The 23,515-nt window shown below is 41.9% G+C and overlaps 2 protein-coding genes across 3 annotated transcripts; both read right to left on the bottom strand.

The window, feature by feature from the left end:
- Positions 1 to 254: 254 nt before the first annotated feature.
- cfap100 (cilia and flagella associated protein 100) lies at positions 255 to 4,991 on the bottom strand. The gene is made up of 14 exons (XM_056439757.1): positions 4,883 to 4,991; positions 4,705 to 4,802; positions 4,401 to 4,584; positions 4,255 to 4,319; positions 3,450 to 3,613; positions 3,290 to 3,370; positions 2,981 to 3,159; positions 2,227 to 2,299; positions 1,817 to 1,859; positions 1,564 to 1,718; positions 1,290 to 1,419; positions 1,005 to 1,207; positions 713 to 806; positions 255 to 549 (listed from the first exon to the last, which is right to left on the bottom strand). The coding sequence occupies exons 1-14, from the start codon at positions 4,989 to 4,991 to the stop codon at positions 424 to 426; spliced, it is 1,704 nt and encodes a 567-aa protein (XP_056295732.1). The 3' UTR covers positions 255 to 423.
- Positions 4,992 to 7,759: 2,768 nt separating this feature from the next.
- LOC130210242 (methyltransferase-like protein 27) lies at positions 7,760 to 21,799 on the bottom strand. Of its 2 annotated transcripts, none has more exons than XM_056440277.1 (6): positions 21,767 to 21,799; positions 13,904 to 14,041; positions 13,618 to 13,746; positions 12,265 to 12,400; positions 9,567 to 9,659; positions 7,760 to 8,102 (listed from the first exon to the last, which is right to left on the bottom strand). In XM_056440277.1, exons 2-6 carry the CDS (start codon positions 14,018 to 14,020, stop codon positions 7,873 to 7,875), a joined length of 705 nt encoding a protein of 234 aa, XP_056296252.1. In that variant the 5' UTR covers positions 14,021 to 14,041; positions 21,767 to 21,799; the 3' UTR covers positions 7,760 to 7,872. The 2 variants fall into 2 exon arrangements, with proteins under 2 accessions (XP_056296252.1, XP_056296253.1); XM_056440278.1 differs by lacking the exon at positions 21,767 to 21,799 and adding an exon at positions 15,805 to 16,083.
- Positions 21,800 to 23,515: the final 1,716 nt, after the last annotated feature.

Here is a 23,515-nt window from a genome sequence, read left to right as displayed (position 1 = left end):
CAGTTTAGAAATAACACTATAATAAGAAAGACAACATATAAAAGAAAACACTATCCAGAAGGTGGTAATATGTACAGTATGTGTATTTAATTATTAAAAACAAGTCATCAGATCGTTGTTAAAGTGTATTTATTGGGACGGAATTGGACCCGTGCACTATTTATAGGATCAAGCAGAAGTTTTGTAGAAGAAAACATGTTTGATGAATAAATACATACGTGTGATCGTAACAATAAATGCAAACAGAAACTCAGTTATCAATGCAACCCCACTTCTTTATTGTAATGTATTAGTTATCTTACACATTCTTACGATTGCCTCGGTTAATGTTATTGTTGTGGTAACATTTTGGCCAACGTACTGATTCGATTTGATCTTCACGCCATGAATGTGGTCTCGCTAACCAGATAGATGACTTGTGTTTTACTCTCCGTCCTCAGGGGAGAAGAGGTAGGAATACTTCTCGTCTTCAGTGGGAGATTTTTCCACATTCCTGAATCTGGCTGTCTGAGTAACAGTCTTGCTTCTGGGCATGAGCTTTCTACCGACCTGAAAAAGAAAATGTAAATTAAAGTGTGCAATTGGATACGCTGTAAGCCTGTTAGTGTTCAATATAATTAAAAGACAATGTAAGAAAAACTAATTATTTGTGGGTGTGTGTGTGTGTTTTCAAATTATAAACTGTAATGTATTCACATTATAAAAGACCTACTATTTTCTTGGTGTCAGCCAAAGATCTCTCCATGTACCTCCTCATCCTTTCCTTCTGTTTCTCCATCTGCTCTCTCAGCTTCTCATCACGCTGCCTGCGACACGAAGAAGTCATCAACAACACATTTTTATTATCATATAAATATATATTGAAGGGGGGGAAAAAGCAATGCACTCTGGGAGTTATGCTGTAATCCCTTCGCCATTTGGCATGACCCGTCAAAAGATTGCTCGATCAACTTTTTCTTGCAGGCACCAGAAAGTGAGCCCCGACTGCTCCCGGAGACGTATACCTGCTCCTCCGCTCGCTGTCCTTAATCTTCCTCATCATCATCAGTCTTTCCTCGGGGAGGTTGTCGAGGCCCTGCAGCAGCAGCGTCATGCGGTTCTCAATGTGGGCCAGCTTCTCCAAGATGTTGAGGTTGGTAATCTGACCGTCCACGCAGTGGCGGTAGACCTCCCCCACCTTCTGACCCAGAGCGTCCCACATGGCGTCCTTTTGAGCGAGAGACGAGGGTCAAATTAAGAAGACGTCTGCCGCTCAGGGACCAATCAAATCTTGGGATTTTTTTCGCGACCTGGTCCTCTGTGTTCAACGACACGTGGAGCAGAACCATCTGCTTGAGCTTGTCGCTTCTGGCCTTCTCTACGGCGATCCTCTGGCTCATGTCGTTTATCTGCAGCGTCTGCTGCTCCGTCTCCTTTTTGCTTCGGGGAGTCGGCGTTTGATGGATGTGGGGAAAGTGAAGAGGATAAAGGAGTAAAGAGAGAAGACAAAGGGTTCAATTACATCAAGTATGAATCATAAAGGTAAAAAATGCCAATAATCCTCCCTCGACTCCTGATGCTTACATCTTCTTCTTGGTTGTCTCCAAGGACTTCCGAAGGTCTTTCGCGGCCTCTTCCACCGTCGCGGTGTTCTGAATCAGGAACAAGCTCTTGTCCGTCAGGTCTGTCATGAGATCCAGTATCTGCTGGGGATCGGTGAAGTACAGCTCCGGCTCGTCCTTCAGAGGCAAAAGAAATGAACACAATACTCAAAATGAAAGAAGACGATAAATCGGAGAAATAGATTTTATGTTGTTTTTTTAGGGGGGTTACTGACCTCATATTCTGAATCGTCACTATAGGGTTTAGTGGTTGTGCTCCTGAGAAGGTCAAAGAAGGATTTTAGCAGCTTAACATGACTTTACTGAAAGGTGTTGACGAGGATACCAGCATGCTGTTTGCTACAATAGAAAGACATTTATTGTGAAAGGATGTTTGAAAGACCACATACACATCCTGTATAGACATAAAGAGTAAATGATACACCTTCATGCAAAGACAAAAGTCTTTATTATGCAAGAAATATTTATTTCACCCATACACTGAACACCTAATGGCAGTCATAGTCGTGATTGAGCCCCCCCCCCCCCCCATTAGCATCAGTGAATGTGTGTGTGGATGTAAAGCATAACTATGGGCGTGTTGTGATGTCAGTGTGTGTATGTGTGTGTGTTGGTGTCTCCTCACAGTGTGTCCCCGAGCATGGTCTCTCTAATGGAAGGCAGCTCTCCAGCTGGATCGGAGGCCTCGCTCGCCAAATCTGTGGGCATGTTATCGATCAAATCTCTCCACTAGCACAATCCATATTTATCGTAACACTGCGCTCCTTGGAGTTGGAGTAAAAAAATAAATATATATATATGTATATATTTACACTACCGTTCAAAGATTGGGGTCACTTAGAAATGTCCTTATTTTTCAAAGAAAACCACTGTTTTTTTCAATGAAGATACCATTAAATTAATCAGAAATACACTCTATACATTGTTAATGTGGTAAATGACTATTCTCTGGTTTTTAGTGAAATCTCTACATAGGTGTATAGAGGCCCATCTCCATTGTTCTAATGGTACATTGTGTTATCGCCTTAGAAGACTAATGAAGGGTTAGAAAACCCTTTTTATGTGAGCACAGCTGAAAACAGTTATGCTGGTGAGGGAAGCTATACAACAGGTCTCCGTTTGAGCTTGAAGTTTGAAGAACAAAATTAATATTTCAAATAAAAATCATTATTTTTAACCTTATCAATGTCTTGACTATATTTTCTGTTCATTTTGCAATTCATTTGTTACATAAAAGTGTGAGTTTTCATGGAAAACACCAAATTGTCTGGGTGACCCTAAACTTTTGAACGGTAGTGTATATATTAGGTCATGGAACAGGATCGCCCTGGTCCTCGTTGTTGTTGTTTTTATGTCGATTCGCTTGGTTTTGTACTCGCCGTTGTTATTAGCCGACTCCACAGGCCCCTTGTCCTGCTTGTCCTCAGCGTCGCCATCAGATGGGACTTTCAGAGCCTTGGCCTTCTGGGCCTCCTGCCACTCTGGAGGAGACAGCTCGAACAGCAGGTCTTTGTATTTCTTGTAGTCTATCATGACTTCCTGGAGCTTGGCATGTTCGCTATGAGAAATAGAAAGCGAGATTTTAAAGCCACACAACAGAACTATCAGTCCCTCACTTTCTTAAAAACATGGGGGCAAAGTGCACACTCATCATACGTGTTAATATTACAGCATCATCAGAGTGCAACCTTGTAACGGCCCCTATTTCAGCAGTCAGTTTCTTGATCTCGGCCTTCTTCTCCTCTTTGGACTTGGCCTCGCGTTCAATACTGTCGAAAGAGAGAAGACAAGTGTTCGCGACGAGACTCCTGAAACCCGCCACGTGGTCTCTCGATGCTTCCCGCTTACAATATCTTGGCCTCCAACGACTTCTTCTCGTTCTCCCTGAGGAGCTTCTTGAGCTGGAGCTCCTCTTCCTGACAGTTATTTTCAAGCCTATCCAGCGCTCTCTCCTTTCTCTTGTTGGCCTTGTCCAACTTCGAAAACTCTTCCCTCTTTGTCGTCAGAGATAACTGTGGGAGAGGAGGAACAGGTCAAATCAGGGCAGGAAATGTACATCTTTTTTTAGGGGGCACTTTTCCCCCCACTATCTGAAATCCATTGGTATTTAAAAAGAAATTGGGGGCAGTTTTTGAAACAAAAATAATAAATATACTTATTTTTGGCTTACAGTATATGAGCAATTCTCATAAACATGGCAATAATAAGACTATTAGGCAGTAGTTTACAGATTCAAAGTGTTTTGTTAAACAAAAAACACACAGAAAACAGAAATCAGACAATCATATTCAATTGTATTCTTATTTCTTTGATTTTTTAAACTGTTATTACAGTTTTTTAAACAACTATTAACAATTATAATTTATTTAACATTTTTCCATAATTACAAATTATATATATTGTGTACCTACCTAGTACAGGCAATACAGATAGGACACACACAACAAAGAACAAAAACAAAATTATATTCAATTATAGAAAATTATGGGGGCATTTTTTGCCTCTCCTAGTGATATCAGGGGCGAAATTACATTTATTAGGGGCAGTTTTGACATTTGCCCTCGTGTATTTCAAACGTTCAAAAGAGCATTCGTCACATAGGCTGAGAGACTGAATCCAAATTGCTGACAGCTTTTCCTCTGAAATCATTTACCTCCAGCAATAACTTCTGCATTTCCAGGGAGGGCAAGTCGTGTTTGCAGTCTTTGGCGATGTTTTCTGCGGACGGAGGTCAGACAACAGGTCACATTCACGTTCGCCTACGACGGCCGTGCCCTCTAACTCTCCCACCCCGCTCACCTCGTTTCATCATGGCCTTCATCAGCTCACGTCTGATGGGCGTCTGCTTGGGCAGAACTGTGCCGCTCTTGATTGGTTTCAGAGTCTTCCTCTCCTTTATCTCCTCCTCTTGTTTCCCCAGATTGGCCGTCATTCGAGCAACGCGGGTCGTCTTCTTGTCGATTGGCATAGCCAGGACTTTCACCTGTGCGTGGAGAGCAGCAGGACTACATTTTTCTATTTGCAGTCACTGTCACACATGAGTATCGTGCAGTGTGTGCGACATGACTTATTTGTATTTACACAGTTGTATTAAAACAACAACCTCTTTTCGGTCCACTCTTTCATTCTCACTCGGCGGGGAAATGCTGTGACCGTCTGGCACTTTGAATGGGCTCTGTCGAGGCTCCTTCCTCTTCTTGTCTGAACAACGCAATGAATACACATGTTTGTAAGAAGAGCAGAAAAAGAAGCAGTGTCATCGTTTTTCTAACACTGTGTACCTGGTTGAGGTAATTGGGCAGCACTGTCACTCCCTGGAACAACAACACTGCTGCCCGAAGAGATCGCTGGTCCTTCTGGCGACAACATCTCTGAGGTTACATCTGTCATCTCACAACGCACTGGCTCAAAAAAAAGAATAAAAGGAGTATTAAAGCCTTTTTTCTGGAGGACAAACAAATAGCCGATGTACCGACTATTTTAGGCCCTTTCTATCCCTTTCTGCTTTTTGAGTGTCAACTTAATTAAACGTATAACTACACATTTAAGTAAGTAAGTATGCAAGTAAGTAAGTAAGTAAGTAAGTATGCAAGTAAGTCAGTAAGTAAGAAAGTAAGTAAGTAAGTAAGTCAAGTTTATATATATTGCACTTATCACAGACAAAGTAGTGTCACAAAGTGCAGTACAGTAGTCCACATTGTTGTTGGCAATAACAGAGGCCAAAACATTTCAACAGTTAAAAGAGCAAAGTAAATTACACAATAAAAGATGGTGCAATAAAAAAAACACACAATAAAACAAATAAGAAAAATAAATAAACAAAAAAAGATTGTTAAAAAGCAGGCTATAGAATATTTAATTCAACCAAATGCCAGTGTAAACAGGAATGTTTTGAGATGGAGTTTAAATGGTACTATTGAATCTGAAATACTGCGGGGTGCCGCATTTACTGACAAGGGTACTTGAATGCAACACCGCACATACACGATGAGCCGAGAAAAAGACACGATGACTGCTTTGAGAGCCAATTGTTTTGAGAAAAGACATGTGGAATTATGCTGAAACATTAGTTTAGATAAACGGTTTTCCTGAATATTCTCTTTCAGCTCCTTCAAATGAAATGAGCTGTGTATTTTAGAAACACGTCACGTTTTGAGACATTTTCTTAGACCCTCTAGCATCGAGTAAATAACAGGCTAACTTTGACGAACTAACTACCGTTGACGTCACAGTCTAGCTAGCTAACGCTAGTAGTTAGTTGCCGTGTTCAGCATGACGCTAGCCGTTTTACACACTTGTTGACTTTTATGTTCATAACTAATGCAACCTACCGTCTGATGATGCTGCGCATTAATACATATATTTCTGAAACGAGTCCGCAGAACAACTAACCCAGTTTTAGCATAAAGTAGGTCCCACAACGTTGCGCAACGTTTTGTATACTGTTGTCTTGGTAACCGTTGCCATCACGGCCCCAGTAATCCTGCTTAATGTATACCGTATTGCTTAAATATGTATATATATATATATATATATATATATATATATATATATATATATATATTTACACACAGACATATACTATATATATATTATATTTGTTTATACAAATATATATATATATATATATATTACTATAAAATATTATATTAATTATTTTAAAATACACATTATTATAAAATATATGTATTTTATAGCAGCTTGTGCGCACATATATATAATATACATGATATTTATAATATATATAATGATATATATATATAATATATATAATGATATATATATATAATATATATAAATATAAAATGATATTTAAGTACATCAAACCAGATTAACAGAGGCTAGAACAACTTGGAATAACAACCGCATGTAGAAACCCAATTAAAAAGAGGCAGAGTTACAATAATTGGTCTTCAATTCTGTGGGCCAGTCATATTAATTCTCCACGAGGTGGCATAGAAAGTTCAGACAGCCTTATGGAGGTAGAGAAATCATGATTTCAGGACCACAAGAGATACTATTTAAAGACATGTAGATATGCTTGTATTTATGTGTGTGAGTACTGCAGTTATGTAAAAGATAATTTCTCCCTGATAAGTTGATTTGGCTGCCAACACTTCTTTCAGATCAGAGTGACCAGTGAATATACTTAGAATCCGATACTGTACATGTCCACCCCCGCATACACACACATGACCCTGCACATCTCAGCTCAACAAAGCAGCCCACACAATGCACTTGCTTGTAGGAAATCCCAGAGTCAGATTGTCAGGTCAAAGTGACACATGGGGGAGTGTTAGAGGCACGTTATGTTTGTTGGCAAAGAGGAATTATGTTTTATTCAGATTTTGAAGCATCAGATTTCATGCTCGACAGGGATGGAAAGGAAACAGAAAGAAAGCACTTTAAATGATTTACATTACATTACATTATTGTCGTGTCTTAAAATGCGTGGCACAGATTGTTCTCAAGTTAAAATGAGTCTTTTGAAAACCACTCCTTTCGTACAGTTTTCCCAGGAAGTTGCTCTGTGTTCTTGCAGCGCTGCATGGGTTGTTTGAGCAGTTCAGATGGCGTCCGCCGCCTCGGCATCGTAGCCCAAAGACAGTAGATATTTGGTATTTTGTAAGAGGTGAACATTCAGCCCTGTGTGCATTATGACAGATTTTCGTTACACTTAATTAACACAATTAAGTGCTTTCAATTTACACACAAAAAAGATGCTGATCCATATACGCCCATAAATACACACTGTAAAAGTCAGAACAGCAGGCATCAAAAAATAGATGGAGATATTTTTCAAAGCTAATTCTCTCCTCATGTCATGGAATCAGTCATGGAATTTAAAAAATGGTTATTTCCAGGCCTGGGATATTCAAGAATATAACACATTTCCATGACTTTTCCAAAACTTTGGGGATTTAATTTTGTGTAAATGAATATGTTGATTAAAAGAATACACCTTTATATGTATTCTTTTAATCAAACTAATGTCTGTCATTCATTTGTCAGTCAAAAGTCAAAGTCATCTTTATTGTCAATTTGATCAACTGTGATGTTGATACTTTTACTTAATAATAATGACACATTTTATTTGTACAGCGCTTTAAAAAGGCAACAACAAAAAGAATAGAAGCAATAACAATATAAACACACTGTTTAAGTTAATTCATTTATTGTATTGCGTCATTTTATTGGCATAACTACCATCCATTCATCATTTATTGAAGGAAACCACTGAGCTCAAGGCCCAGGACCGGGCCCAGAAGGACTACTGAAGGGACTTCCTGTAGAGGTACTTGGCCCCATGAGTGTACTTGTCATTCTGCACATCGTCACAGCAATTGTACACGTCGATCATGTATTTCTCCGTCACTTTGGTATTCACGTGACTCCAGAGTCCCTCCTCCTCCATCAGCTGCAGCTCCGCCTCCAGAGAAACCTTGTACTCGTTTGCAGCCTCCGACTCCAGGCAGTTTCTCGACATGCAAACGTATCCGCCTGCATTAAACAGTACGATATAGCTTTACTCTCCTCTAATATCATATCATAGAGGAGAGCTCCAGTGTCTCTCAGTTTAAACACACGTAAATCAGAACGGATACAGAAGAATCCAGCCAAGAAATCAAAATCAACTGCAACAACGAATCGATAAAATCGATTATTAAAATAGTTGGCAACGAATTTCATTATCGATTCGTTGTGTCGCGCGATTATTACGGCCCTCAATAAGTCGCGGAGCATAAAACAAGTTGATTTGAGCGCAGAGCGGCGCAGGAGAAACAAGAGCGGAGCGCGAGGGAGAGGACAGACCATAATGTTGCGTTGTGAGAGCCAATCAGCGCTGAGCTGCTCCTCCGTTAGTGAATCGAATTGGCTGCTGCTGCCCTCGTGATGCTGGAAGCAGAAGTCATTTACGTCGTCGAAGTGACATTCACGGAGCTGAGTGCGCCTACGGGTGATGTTATGAACCCAGACACCAGGGCGCTAGATGTTACCACGTTGTGTGGCATTTCCACAAGCAGTATAACGTAGAAAAGTGGTTATTTTTCCGTGGCGGATGGCGGACAATATTTTTCCACGGAGAAAGGCAACGGAGATAAGCCACGCCCCCTCACCGTATGAGGCGTTTAACCCATAAATAGCCAACTCAGGAGAGTAAACCGCTGTCAGTCTGTTTATGACAGGGTTCATACACATGACCAATGAACAGGGTTCATACTTCATACACATGACCAATGAACAGGGTTCATCCACATGACCAATGAACAGGGTTCATCCACATGCTGACCAGTGAACAGGGTTCATACTGCTGACCAGTGGATCTCCAGGACCTTTCCAGGAATTTAAACCAAATTTCCATAATTAAACATTTTGTGAAAACTCGGTGTATACATGAACAAGTGAGAAGATGTAGTATTTAATCTAACAATGAGAATTCCAAAGCATACCGTATATATTCCGTTTAAATTAATATTTGAATATAACAAATTTGCATTACTTTTCCAAAAATTACTAATTAATTACTTTTCTTGGCCTAGAAATAGCCATTTAAAAACTCCATGACTTTTCAAGGTTTTCCATGACCGTACAAACCCTGTTTTGAGTAAAGGGTTGAAAATTACATATTTTTTTATTTATCCGATTAATCGATTAATCGAAAAAATAATCAACCGATTAATCGATTATCAAAATAATCGTTAGTTGGAGCCCTAATCAAAAGTAATTTAGTTCACAAGACAATGTTTAGTACTGAATCTGAGTTACTAATAAATAACAGTATATCGTCCGCATATTGTCAGACTGAGCATTTACGATCCCTGTCGAAATCTACCGAGACATTAAAGCCCAGTGAAAGTCAATGATGTCCAGAAGCCCAACAAACGACAGGAATGGGAAACGGTCATGGGACCCGCTTCAGTGAAACGGTCATGTGACCTTCAGCTGGTGAAACATGCTGGTTACCTGGCTTGGCGGCGAGGCACAGCTCCCTGATGACAGAGACCGGCACGAAACCCTGTCGTAAAGCGCCGACGATCATCACCAAGTCGAACACACCTGGAGCCAGAGGAGGAGGAGAACTCCTCAGACACATCACATCCCTCTTCTACCTTCACCACCTCGCTCATTAGAAACCATTTTATTCTTAACCTTACTGGAGGTACTGAACCCTGCAAGCTTCATCAGTGCATCAGCCGAACCCTTCGTAATTGGAAAAATAAAATCTGATATCTTCAAAACATAGGTATGTATTTTATTAGTGCACAAAATGAACCATGCATCACTTGTACACACATCACCATCTGTGTGCAAAGAACGTGAATTTCACACACAAACATAACTTAACTAGAACGGGCACTCGGTAGAGCGCATACCTTCGCCGCAGCCACATTTTGGCATTATTTGCATGCCAATTGGATAAAAATTGACCGCGCTATGGTAAAAAGAAGATTTTTACCTTTTCATGACCTTGACCTTTGACCCGATCAATCCCAAAATCCAGTGGCGTGCCGTGGGCCTGGGGCCTGGGCCTTCAGTGAGGTCCTACACAGTCCCACCCGAATTAATCCACCTCTTATTACTATCATTATGATGCCATGGCTCTAGACACGATACAGTTAGACAGAGACGCAGTATAACCAGGCGTTGCGTCACCTTGAAATTGACATTTTTATTCAGAGAATTGCAGGGGAAGAGTGCAATACAGTACAGTTCAACTAATGGGCAAGAACATAGTCGAGTGCAACAGAGTTATATTAATATTCTTCTTCTATCCATTTCTGGTCCACAAACATTGAGCTTTAAGTCCAACTTTTTTTTACAGTGTGTTCACTAATCAGCGCATTGTCGCAACCCAAAGCAGTTTCACGGTGATGATGAAGATGAAAGTTCCTGTTTACCCAAACACATGACACAATTGTGAGTCTTTTCAATATTTCCCTATTTTTCTTCACCTTTTCATTGTGCAGCTCCTTTGCCCTGCGCGCTTGTTCATTGATCTGTAGATCCGCTCGGGTGTCCCCAAAAGTTTTCAAAAGCACCAATGCTTGTAAGTGCCGAGCCGTACTCTGGTGTCTCGCTGCTGCCTTGATTAGACAACTCAAGTTTGCAAAGCCAGTGTGGCTCCAAACACCAAATTGATCACTTGCAAATAATAGGCATTCCCAGCAGTCCGGTGTGCAGAGCTTCTTGGAGCCTGTGAGCCATTGACATCGCTCGTAGTTGGAACTTTGAAAGTGGCGAACGAACCCCTTTCCCGCCTGTGACGGGCTTTGTAGCGTCGGCGTCGGTCTTAAAGTTCGTCTTGAGAATGGCGTTATAATTATATCCTCGACCAAATCGATATCTTCTCCTCCTTCCGCCATTGTGGGTTGAAAAAATAGCTTAGTAGTACGCGAATTAATTCGTGTATCAAATTCAGTTTCCTAGTTCTGAGGTTCTGCATATACCTGCCCATAGGCCCCGCCTCTCAATATTGGTAATCCAATCAAATGACGTGCACGCACTACGCCTGCTAGCTGGCTCCTGTGCTGCTTCCGGGGCCAGCTAGTAGGCCTACAGGAGCCAACTCTAAAGCTGATTGGTTGACACTAAATGTTCATTCCCATTCACTTTAAGCTACCAGCGCCCGCAATGTTGATTCTGAAGGCCTAAGGGCAGATTTTAGCCCCCTGGCAACACATGATGGCTGAATATGATTGGATAAAAGATCTAACATAAAGACCAGCCCTCCAAATCTCAACCTGGGGCTGGAAGCAGTGCAACCAAGAGGAAAGCTATGAAATGAAGAGTGTAACTCTTACTCTGGGGAATAATGAAATACATATTTGTGGGAACATTTATTAAAAAAATATATATATATTCTGATGATGTCTAGGCCAGCAGAGAAGGCCTTGCTGGCCCTGATGGCCCACCACTGCCAAAATCTAATCAAATGGTCCCCGGATAATAACCAATCATCCCACCAAATTTCATGCGATTCAAAGAAGATGTTGACCTTTTCATGACCTTGACCTTTGTCCCGATCGATCCCAAAATCTAATCAAATGGTCCCCGGATAATAACCAATCATGCCACCAAATTTCATGCGGTTTAATACTTTTTGACTAATGCGAATAACACGCACGCATACAAATACACGGGGATCAAAACATAACCTTCCGCATTTTCAATGCGAAGGTAATGAATATTTACTGCAAATCAATGTGACTGTTGCCTTTCAGATACAAGTTCAGAAATGCGCGCCTTCACCTCGGCGAGTGCCGATCTCGTATGATTTTTCGCAAAAAAAAGTCAGTTCCTTTTCTTATTTTTCATGTCTACCATCCTTGAAAAGGATTGGAAAGAAGAAAAATGGTGTGTTGCCAAAATTTCAGCAGCCAATTTTTTTACCATCGACAAAATGGCCCAACATTGCTCATGTGAACCGGGCTGTGTGTGTCTTGAACCCCCGGGGTTCCATCGAACCCAGGTCAAGAACCACTGTTCTAGTATTTTGAGTACTTCTTCTATGTTTTATCCCGTCATGTCTCCAGGCTTCAAATGATCTGAACATTTAGCTTCCTTTAACAAGTCACCTCCTCCTGTCTGCGAGCAGAAGTCAAACCCTAATCAGCGGTGATAAGATCCGTCAGTGTGTGCATGTAGCGTCAGCTGAGCATACCAGTCTGTGCAGGAAGCGGGTCCGTTCCCAGTAAGGCCAGTCTGAGCTCCTTATAGAAGCCGGTCTTAGCGGCCTGGTCCAGCATGCCTTGACTGCCGTCCACGCCCACAAAGTGCTTGAAGCCCAGTTCAATCATCTGAACACAAGAAGAAGAGGAGGAGGAGGAAGAAGGAGAGGAATAAGGAGTAGAGGAAGAAGAACAGATTAAAACCCTTTGGACAGCAATCCAATGATGAGGTGTAAAATACATATAAAGTAGGTGATTCCACAAATATAAACACACATATATCCATATGTGATGATGGATTAATAACATTGGACCTTCTAGATTTATAACATTGGAAATGCAGTCTTCAAAGTGCGTTCAGAAACAATGTTTCTCCACCTCCGGCTTCATTGAAGCGCTCGTCACACTTGAAGGAACCGACCCAGAAGACTCAGAACTGAAGCTTCCCGTTTTCTCAACAGCGCATTTTGTCTTTTTATTACCTTCGCATTGAAAATGCGGAAGGTTATGTTTTGATCGCCGTGTATTTATTTATTTATTTGTATGCGTTTTACTCGCATAACACAAAAAGTATTAAACCGAATCGCATGAAATCTGGTGGGATGATTGGTAATTATCCCGGGACCATTCGATTACATTTTTGGGTCAAAGGTCAAGGTCATAAAAAGGTCTAAATCTTCTTTTTACCATAGCACGGTAAATTGTTATCCAATTGGCATGCAACTAATGCCAACATGTTCATAATTCAATGCCCAATCTTGTGATATGTGAATGTATGCGCTCTACCGAGTGCCCATTCTAGTTACCTTCGCATTGAAAATGCCGGAAGGTTATGTTTTGATCGCCGTGTATTTATTTATTTATTTATTTGTATGCGTGTTATTCGCAAAACTAAAAAAGTATTGAACCGAATCGCATGAAATTTGGTGGGATGATTGTTTATTATCCGGGGACCAGTTGATTAGATTTTGGGATCGATCGGGTCAAGGTCAAGGTCATGAACAGGTCAAAATGTTCTTGAATCGCATGAAATTTGGTGGGATGATTGGTTATTATCCGGGGACCATTTGATTCGATTTTGGGATCAATCGGGGCAAAGGTCAAGGTCAAGGTCATGGAAAGGTCAAACTCTTTTTTTTACCATAGCACGATACATTTTTGTCCAATTGGCATGCAACTAATGCCAAAATGTTCATAATTCAATGCCCAATCTTGTGATATGCGAAGGTATGCACTCTACCGAGTGCCCATTCTAGTTTGTTGTGTTTTTTTTACTGTTATGACTGATTATGAAACTGAGGCTATGGTTCAATCACGCAGGATCACTTTTCTCCGTTGGGGCTTACCAGCTTAGCGACCAATCCAGATCCACAGGCCACGTCAAGAACCTGGACTTCCTCAGGACGCCCAGAGAAGTTCTCCATCAAGAAGTCTACTGCCTGGTTTGGTGCCCTGTAGTGCAGGATGCTGTGGTCCTGTTTAAAAACATGTGGAGGTCACATGAAGTGTTTCAGGTCCACCACAGCGGTTCCCTGTCGACCACAGCGTGTGAATGGACCAGAAGGACAACAAAGTGCTCCTCTACGCAGATGATCTGCTTGTATACATCGGCAGGTGAGGAGCTTCTGTCACCTGTTCGTAGGTCTCTGCCCAGCCGTCGTAGAACTTTATCCTTTCCTGTGATTCGGCTCCTTGGCAGGTCTGAAGGAAGCTTATCACATCGTTCACAGTTCTGCCGTCGGCGGACATGATGAGGAGGCGACTGACAAACTGCCATCGGAGAACAAGAAGCACGTAATAACTTGTCAGGCCAAACCCTGTTCATCACCTGGACACTACGTGGTACCCGTTTGCTGTGACACACACACACACACACACGCACACGCATGTCACGCCCTCTTTGACTTCAGTATCAGTGTTAAAGCTGCTGTGTTATCATCATCAGCAAATTAAGTAGAATTTATACTACCGTTCAAAAATGTGCACGATCACCCTGATAATTTGGTGTTTTCCATGAAAAATCACACTTTTATTTTTCAAATGAATTGCAAAAGGAACAGAACATATAGTCGAGACATCGACAAGGTTAGAAATAATGATTTTTATTTGAAATATTAATGTTGTTCAAACTTGTAGCTCAAAGGAAAGCCAGTTGTATAGCTGTGCTAACATTACATTACTGTTGTGCACCGACAGATATGCTAGAGAGGTTCAGGTCCACCCGACCCCTGGAATCCCTCATCGCTGTGGCCATCCGGATCGATAACCGCCTTCGAAAGAGAGGGAGGAGCCGACGCAACCATCCAGAGGCAAGACTACGGTTCTAACAGTGGTTGATCGATTTTCAAAGATGGCTCACTTCATCCCATTGACCAAGCTTCCTCTGCCAAAGTATTCAGGATCCATGGATTCCCTAATGACATTGTGGTGCCACCGTCAGCCTGTCATCAGGATATCACCCTCAGTCAAATGGACAGTGCGTCTGAACCAAGAACTAGAGACTACAACCAGACCACCTGGAGTGACCACCTCACATGGGTCGAGGTTGCCCACAATACCCTTCACAGGTCTCTCTCCATTCCATTGTGTCAATGGTTTCCAGCCTCCACTTTTCCCTAACAACGAGGAAGAGGTGATGGTTCCATCGGCACATGCCATGATCAGACGTTGTCGCAGAGTTTGGGCTGGTGTCGCCAGTCTCTTCTCAGTTCAGCTCGGATGAAGGCTGTACAGTCCAGGCCAAAAGGTTTGGCTCTCCATGTCGCCTCAAAGAAACTGGCTCCGAGATTTGTGGGTCCGTTTCCAGTGTCCTAGTAGAATCAAGCCGGTGTGAGAGCACACTTGTTCAAGCCCCTCCACCGCCCCAGTTCTTTGAAGGAAGGTCCGTAAGCTACTGGAGGTCCTAGACTGGAAGGGTTACGGTCCTGAGGCTAGAAGCTGGATAGCTGCTTCATTTATCGTAGACAAGACTCTTATCCACGACTTTTACAATCAGCCTGGGCCATCAGGAGTTGGCCGACAGATATGCTAGAGAGGTTCAGGTCATTTATGTTCGCTTTCTCTCATTCCAGGCTTCCTGATTGTTTTCACCTGTCATCACACCTGTCTCCTATGCTCATCAGTGTCAGCCCTGCCCCTGATTGGTCCCACCTGTGTCTTGTTACCATGTCTCCCAGTGTTCCTTGTCGTCTGGTCTTTGCCATGATCAGGTCGGGTTATGTTGTGCTCTTGAAAAGTTTTGATCCTCACCATTTTGTTCACTGCAGAACCGAAAAATAAAGTACTTACAAATACTTTATCTCTGTCTCCCGGGTCGTGCAATTGGGTCCTACTTCCTAAGTGTCTGAGCTCGTAACAATTACATGTCATTTAGCTGACGCTTTTATCCAAAGCGACTTACAATTATGTTACATACACTGTAGACGCATTGCCATTATCGGTTTTGATCGGCGTTCTCAAAACGGCCGATCAAACTGATCGATCAGATGACGTAACATCTGCAAGAACTATCAGACGTTTCAATCGCCGCGCACCGCAACGGAGACGATGCGCCCGGCGAGGGCCGTAGAGTGAGAGGTCCACGAGGGGATCCTCACCACCGAGCGGCGTCCCCGTCCCCCGAGTTGAATCTCTGGGTCAACTCAGCCGATCTCACATGTCTGCCTCTATAGACTGATGTTGACGGTAAACGCATTCAATCAGGAGCGCGCGAGGGTTTGGATAACGTTAGCGGAAGGATTTAAGTGACAACATCCGGTTTTGCAAAGTTAGCGGAAAGAACCACGTGAAACAACATCCGTTTTTCAAAATATTATGTCGACAAATCAAACACTAGCATATAAAAGTAAACAATGAACTGATTTTGTATCTTTATAGATAGTTTCTGAGATTTAGCTTAAATTATGCCAACATTAAAACAGTTTTACTGTACCAAGGAAGAGTTTATAAAAATAAGTCAGACTTTTGTATGTTAAGAAAAGTCCTGTATATAGATTTCCCCAAGAGTTCCAGGAAATGAATAATGCAGATGTGTTCCATACATATCTGAAATCCCCTACAATAGCAATCAAACAATTTTAATGTATCAATTAGGACATTTTTCAAAGTAAAAGTCCTAAATGTTTAAAGAAATCTGTAATTTCTTTAATGTTTGAGTTGCTTTATATATATGTATTTCCTCATATTCCTAGGCAATAATTCTACACAATAAATAGAATGCTTCAATCGACACCGTGATCGGTGTTGTAGTGGCACTCCGTCTAGTTCTGGTTCTTCTGTACCACACTTTTGAGATCAGTCTTCAAAGCTATTAATTGAAACGCGAGTGACATAAGTAGTTTCATACAAAATGATGTTTACTTAAAAAAACCGTATAGTAGGCATACATGGTCACACGGTCAAAAAACTATGTCGCTTCCAACAACTCTGAACTCAAACACGACTGACAGTCCAACACACAGCTGTTATACTGACGTGACGTCATCTGATTGGAAGCTTACATTCAGACAAATTATTAAGCTTTCAAATACAATACTAAATTATATATGTTAAATTAAACATTCTTTCAAATCATAATGAAAAGGATTTATATTCAGTTACCTTTTTAAATCTTTTAAAACAAAATTATTATAACAAATGAAATCATGCATTTGGCTCTTACATTACCCGGCCCCTAATTGGTTTGACGGGAGGACTAAGCAATTATACTTAAACATTATAACAACAAACAAGAGCCACAATACTTCAACTGTCCATAACTATTAAACTAGTATCTTTTCTCTTCACATATGGCCTCTTCCAATAGGCACAGCTTGGTTACTGGCCTTTCCAGCGTGCTGGTTTTAGTCTTTATCTTTACTCTTCTCACTCAGTGCGTTTACATCAGGGCTATTCAACTTCAGTAGCAAGTGGGCCGAATAAGAAAATCACGGGGGGTGTGAGGGCCGCACAGAATATTGATCAAATAATGGCTCAAAATTAAAAACAGTAATGTATATTTCCACAGGTAAACAGTCACACACGAAAATGCGTCGGTATTGTGTGGCAAAAGTGTTGCGAACAAGCATCACTATGAACATGTTTCAAAGTGTAAATATCCGCTCAAGGCAACCAGTTGTTTCAGATCCCAAACCAAACTGTTCCCATGAAAACATAAGAAATGTGACTTAATGGATCAATATATAAATTACTTGAAATGACACTAATATCTGGTGGCGCAGCGCACAGACTGCATGTCTTTGAGTGCAGACTCCTTTTGCGTGAAAGGGATCGAAACCAGGTCGGGCGATCTTTTTATTTTTATTTTTTCGAAAATGTATTTCTTCCTCCGTGGCTGTGATGCACTGCTCACTTATACAATCGTAACCGCCGACATGGATATGAACGGTGGCTTGAAGATCTCCAGCAATATGTTTGTGAATGTGTGACAAATCTGGTGCGCGAGATAGAGCCCCGCTGCAGACGTGAAGAGAACACAACGCACGCGCAGGAAAACCAGTAGGTCTGAAAACCAGTAGGGGTGTAACAACGGCAACCAACACGGGTGCGTAACATAAAGATGTAACCATACAGGTTTGGTTGAGGCAACAGTGAAACTCAATGGCTCTGGGTTAAATGTCTCAATGTATAAAAGAGGCGTGTCCGTCAGTTTTATTTTTTCTTACCAAGCTATACTGATTTGCAGGCAGTCTTGCGGGCCGTAGTTAAACTCAAACGGGCCGCTAGTTGAATAGGCCTGGTTTACATGATGGTATAATTCGAATCTTGCTTTAGTCGAACTATGCTATCTTTTGGGGGATCTGCTGTTATCCCAATATACATGGCAGTGAGTAATTTGAATCATTGGCCGAAAGCATGTCATATCCGATACGATAGGCGGCGCTGTTTTCATGACAACTCGTGGTGATACAGCCATTTCCGCTTGACCTCTTCACCACTACCAACAACAACATTTCGAGAAAGATGGCGAACAGAGAGCAAGGCGAAGCTACATCCCTCTACTATTCTTCCATGGTGTTAATAGGAGTACAGCGAATGCAAATGGCGCTATTGCTGAGTTGATAACGGAGAGAAGACGCCGTCGCCGAAGGTACATGGAGAATTTAATTTATCGTCTCTTTCGACTTCCGGGTCACGACATGGGAGGGAGGGAGGGAGGAGGGCGGCGGGATCTCGAGCATGCGCAAAGACGCAAAGTCCAGTTCCGAATCGAATTCAGAGTTACACGCCGCGAGAGTCGAATTATCAACTGGATCGGACCGAGCTATCCAGGGGTGTTAATCAGATCGAAGTCGGACCGCACATAGTCCGACAAAGGTGTTTACATGAAACGGATAATTCGATTTCAGTCCGACTAAGCCAATAATTCGATTGCATGTAAATGCACTGACTGTTCCATTTGAGTCTGGCAATGTTTCCACAACCTTCCCCATGAGTTGCGTGGAGAGGAACTATCCACTAGTAGCACGACATCTCCGGTCATGAAGTTTGTTCTAGGCTTCTGCCATTTCTGGCGCTCCTGTAGAAGTGGAAGATACGCATGTGTCCATCTGGTCCAGAATAAATCCACGAGATATTGGACTTGTTTCCATCTTCTTCTTGTGTATGTGTCATCTTTGCTGAATATGCCGGGAGGCATGCTGGGGTTTTTTCTTTCTTCCTGTGCTGTTTTAATTTTGACTTTTGCTTTTCAGGGTCCTTTTCAGATTGATGGATTGTTTGTGAAAACTCTTTTCTTCTTTCAGTTTCAACAGAGTTTCCTTTACTTTCAAAATCCAGGCTACTGATCTTTTCATCTTATGCCAATCTGAATGGTAGTTTATCAGTTAGTTCAATGGTTCCATATCTTCTTTGACTTGGATTGCGTTGACTGTGACTTTGTTCTTGACTTCCGGATCGTTTGGAAGGCTTTCTTCTTTTTTGTCTGGCTGCTCTGGCCAGTCACTTTCACTGTTCAACAAAAAGGTTGGCCCGTTGATCCAGGTTCTCCCTTGGACCAAGTTATTTGCCTTCAGGCCTCGGCTGGCTTGATCTGCAGGATTCTTCTGTAGCTTTCTTCGCAGACAGGTTATGCGCTGTTCAGCAACGCATCGGTTGTTGGGTATTTTTACCTTCTCGTTCCTGAGTGGCAATCCAACACAGTTATGACCACTCTCGAATGTTGGTGTCTTCTGCACAGAATGCAAACAATGCTTGTCCTCCTCGGACATCTCTTCTTTGTCATCGTACTTCCGCTCTGTAAAATCAGTGTTGTACTGTTCGACTAGAAGTATCTCTATTTCCATCACGGAGATCCTATTCACTGAAAGATGAGGTGACTCACTCTCTTCGTCTTTCAGTTCTTTTCTTATGGGTCCGTTCAACACCCAGCCAATGGCGGTCTTGACAGCATACGGCCCTCCATCTTGACTGTTGATGATGTGCCATGGCTCCATTGCTCTTGAACAGTTGGCTCCAATAAGTAGGCCTATGTCAGCTTGTATCTCTGGCAAACTCACTTCTCTGAGGTAAGGCCACTTCTGGATGTCTGACTTCTTAGGTATGTTTCCAGTGTGCACGGATATGTTTCTGTGTGTGAACACCTTCGGCAGGTCAATGAAGCTGGTGTCTTCCCATCCGCACACTTCAAGGTCTGAGATAGCTAAACTGTTCATGAGCTTTGGTTCTTCAGGTTTGTCTTGTCCCATGGTGCTGAGAATTATTCGTGTCGGTTTTCCTTTAGCATTCAGTTTTCGTTGTAGGTCTTCCGTACAGAAGGTTGCTGTGCTTCCTGGGTCTAAGGACCTCACTTGCGGCCATTTTAGTGCTTTATCAATATACGCGCTGGCAATCCGTAATTCGTCCCCGTAGTGCTTATGAAGTAGCCGCTTTGCTTCAAGGTAGCCTTTGCTTTGTGTCATATGAGTGCAGCTGCGGACAAGCTCTTGGGGTTCACCGGCTGTATACTTTTCCAAGAAGTACAATTTATCCTGCTCATTGTCAGTCTTCTGTTCTATCGCATGTTCGAACGCTCTGATGAAAGACTTGAACTGTAGCGCATCGCCCTTGAACACAGGAATGTCCTTTGTTGGTAGCTGAGACAGCTGTTGTTGTTTTACAAGTAGCTCTGTGATTACATTCTGCCTTATGTTAAACTAAACATTCTTTCAAATCATAATGAAAAGGATTTATATTCAGTTACCTTTTTAAATCTTTTAAAACTAAATTATTATAACATATGAAATCATGCATTTGGCTCTTACATTACTATTGGATCGGCAGGTACTGATTTCAGTGATCGGTGATCGGCACCAAAAAGCTGATCTGTGCATCTCTAATATATATATATATATTACATATATATATATATATTAGGGATGCACCGATCTGATCGGCGCCGATCCATATCGGCCGATATTGCCATTATCGGTTTTGATCGGCGTTCTCAAAACGGCCGATCAAACCGATCGATCAGATGACGTAACATCTGCAAGAACTATCAGACGTTTCAATCGCCGTGCACCGCAACGGAGACGATGCGCCCGGCGAGGGCCGTAGAGTGAGAGGTCCACGAGGGGATCCTCACCACCGAGCGGCGTCCCCGTCCCCCGAGTTGAATCACTGGGTCAACTCAGCCGATCTCACATGTCTGCCTCTATAGACTGATGTTCAAGGTAAACGCATTCGATCAGGAGCGCGCGAGGGTTTTGATAACGTTAGCGGAAGGATTTAAGTGACAACATCCGGTTTTGCAAAGTTAGCGGAAAGAACCACGTGAAACAACATCCGTTTTTCAAAATAAGATGTCGACAAATCAAACACTAGCATATAAAAGTAAACAATGAACTGATTTTGTATCTTTATAGATAGTTTGAGATTTAGCTTAAATTATGCCAACATTAAAACAGTTTTACTGTACCAAGGAAGAGTTTATAAAAATAAGTCAGACTTTTGTATGTTAAGAAAAGTCCTGTATATAGATTTCCCCAAGAGTTCCAGGAAATTAATAATGCAGATGTGTTCCATACATATCTGAAATCCCCTACAATAGCAATCAAACAATTTTAATGTATCAATTAGGACATTTTTCAAAGTAAAAGTCCTAAATGTTAAAAGAAATCTGTAATTTCTTTAATGTTTGAGTTGCTTTATATATGTATTTCCTCATAGTCCTAGGCAATAATGCTCCACAATAAATAGAATGCTTCAATCGACACCGTGATCGGTGTTATCGGATCGGCAGATACTGATTTCAGTGATCGGTGATCGGCACAAAAAACCTGATCGGTGCATCTCTAATATATATATATATCCTTTCTATCAGCATTGTAAAAAACTAAATTAATTGTTTACTCTTTATCCGTTACAATTTAATAACTTTTTATTTAAGCCATTGTCGACAAAGTTGAGTACATAGATGAACATTGTATATGTTTTCGCATTTCGCAATTTATACATTCCTAAAGTATCGATCAATCTATAGTAAAAAAACTAAGTATGGGAACAGTTTTTACTCACCTGTTGGAATGAGGTATGAGGTGGAGAAGCAGGTCTGAGCACGAGTGACGAGTGACGTTTGTCAGGGAGCTTCTGTACACAAGCCTGAGGCCGAGGGAGGGGCCGCCTCCGCCCAATAAAGACTAACCTGTTTCAGTGTGCTTTAGCAGAGGGGAGGACTGTAACACCCTGTTAATGTTGTGTCTGTCTCCCCAGGAATTGGTCATTCCCGTCACCTGCCCTCAGCCTCTCCTGATTGTGTCATTCCCGTCACCTGCCCTCAGCCTCTCCTGATTGTGTCATTCCCGTCACCTGCCCCAGCCACTCCCGCCTCGCTGATCCCTGATGTCCCACACCTGTGTTTCCCCACCATATCTGTCCTCCCAGTCTTTGCTTTGTTCCCTGCCAGATTGTTGTGTGTCTTGCCCCTCGTGTCAATTCGCTCATGACCAGTCTGGTTTTAAGAAAAAACTAGGGCTGTCAATTGATTTAAAAAAAGTAACTAATTAATTGGACATTTCGAAATTCATTAATCGCGATTAAAAGTTTTTTTTCTTCTAAAGACTAAATCTTCTAAATGAACGAGTCATCACTTCAGACAGCGTGTATTTTAGACAATTGTTTAATTGTATTCTTTTTTAAAGACAAAACTTCACACAGAGCTGTGTTTTCAAAGAGGCTCCTACCTATAAAGTGCCAGCGAGGGATTTAATATCGTGGATGATGAATTGTTTCTTCAGTGAAACATCCAGATTAGTAAAAAAAGAAGGTGTATTTGAGACATTATTGGTCCTGTCATCTTTAACATTGAACAGCAGAACCAGTGGCCTTGGTAAACTGACTGACATTCAAATATGTCACATTAACCCTCTGGAGGCTGGGCTCATTTTCTCGATTTTACAAAACAATGTAAATTCACCTTTTAAAGTCTTTTGCATGTGACACATCCCAGTGTTTCCCCCACCATTCTATCAGGGTGAGGCCCCGCCCCCCTGTAATTTTCTCTATAGCGCCAGATTACAGCAGAAGTAATGTAAGGTTATTTTCTTCAAGACGTCTTTGTTCTTTTATTAAACTAAACGTCTGTTGTTGATCGTCTCTTCAGCAGCATGTCACTCTGTCTCTACGTGTCGCGTGAACACTTCTCGGCTCTCCGTCTCGCGCGCCGCAGAGAGCTCCGATAACGGCGTGTGCGCGCACATCGGGGCGGAGCAAAGAAAAAGTCACCTGCACCCCCCGTAGCATCACGCAGCACCAGAAGTCGCATTACTATTATACGTTAAAAATACTATATGGCTCTCAATGAAATATATTTGGAAATATTTGGCTTTTTGTCGCTCTCCCAGTCAAAAAGGTTCCTGACCCCTGTACTAGGGGATCAGCACGTCTGAACATTGAGCCGGTGCTGGTGTTTGATGAAGCGCGTTCACGTCAGCAAACAATGTTTTGTACAACGAAGTTTGGTAAAGTTGGAAAGATATTCACACACGGGGACTGTTTTGTCTCAGCTACTGAAATGCGATACACGGCGTTTGGTGGCGACAGCTATTTTGTGCTGAAAGGCAGCTTACTATTTACTGACTATTTATCATGTCGCACATGTTCACAACATCCTTGAAGCGGACATTATTGAAGATATAGTACTGCCTCTCATACATTATTGCCTAAATATGTATTTAAGGCCACCTCGGCCTCCTGCTGCTCGTTTTTTTTCTATATACCTCCTCCTGGTCCTCTATAGACCTCAGAGAAGTCCTGGTCCTCAAAAGA

This window comes from Pseudoliparis swirei, chromosome 19 (assembly GCF_029220125.1).
Source record: "Pseudoliparis swirei isolate HS2019 ecotype Mariana Trench chromosome 19, NWPU_hadal_v1, whole genome shotgun sequence".
Taxonomy (NCBI): Eukaryota; Metazoa; Chordata; class Actinopteri; order Perciformes; family Liparidae; genus Pseudoliparis; species Pseudoliparis swirei.
Note: the sequence above shows the minus strand (reverse complement) of the source record. Positions and strands in the feature narration are given on the sequence as shown.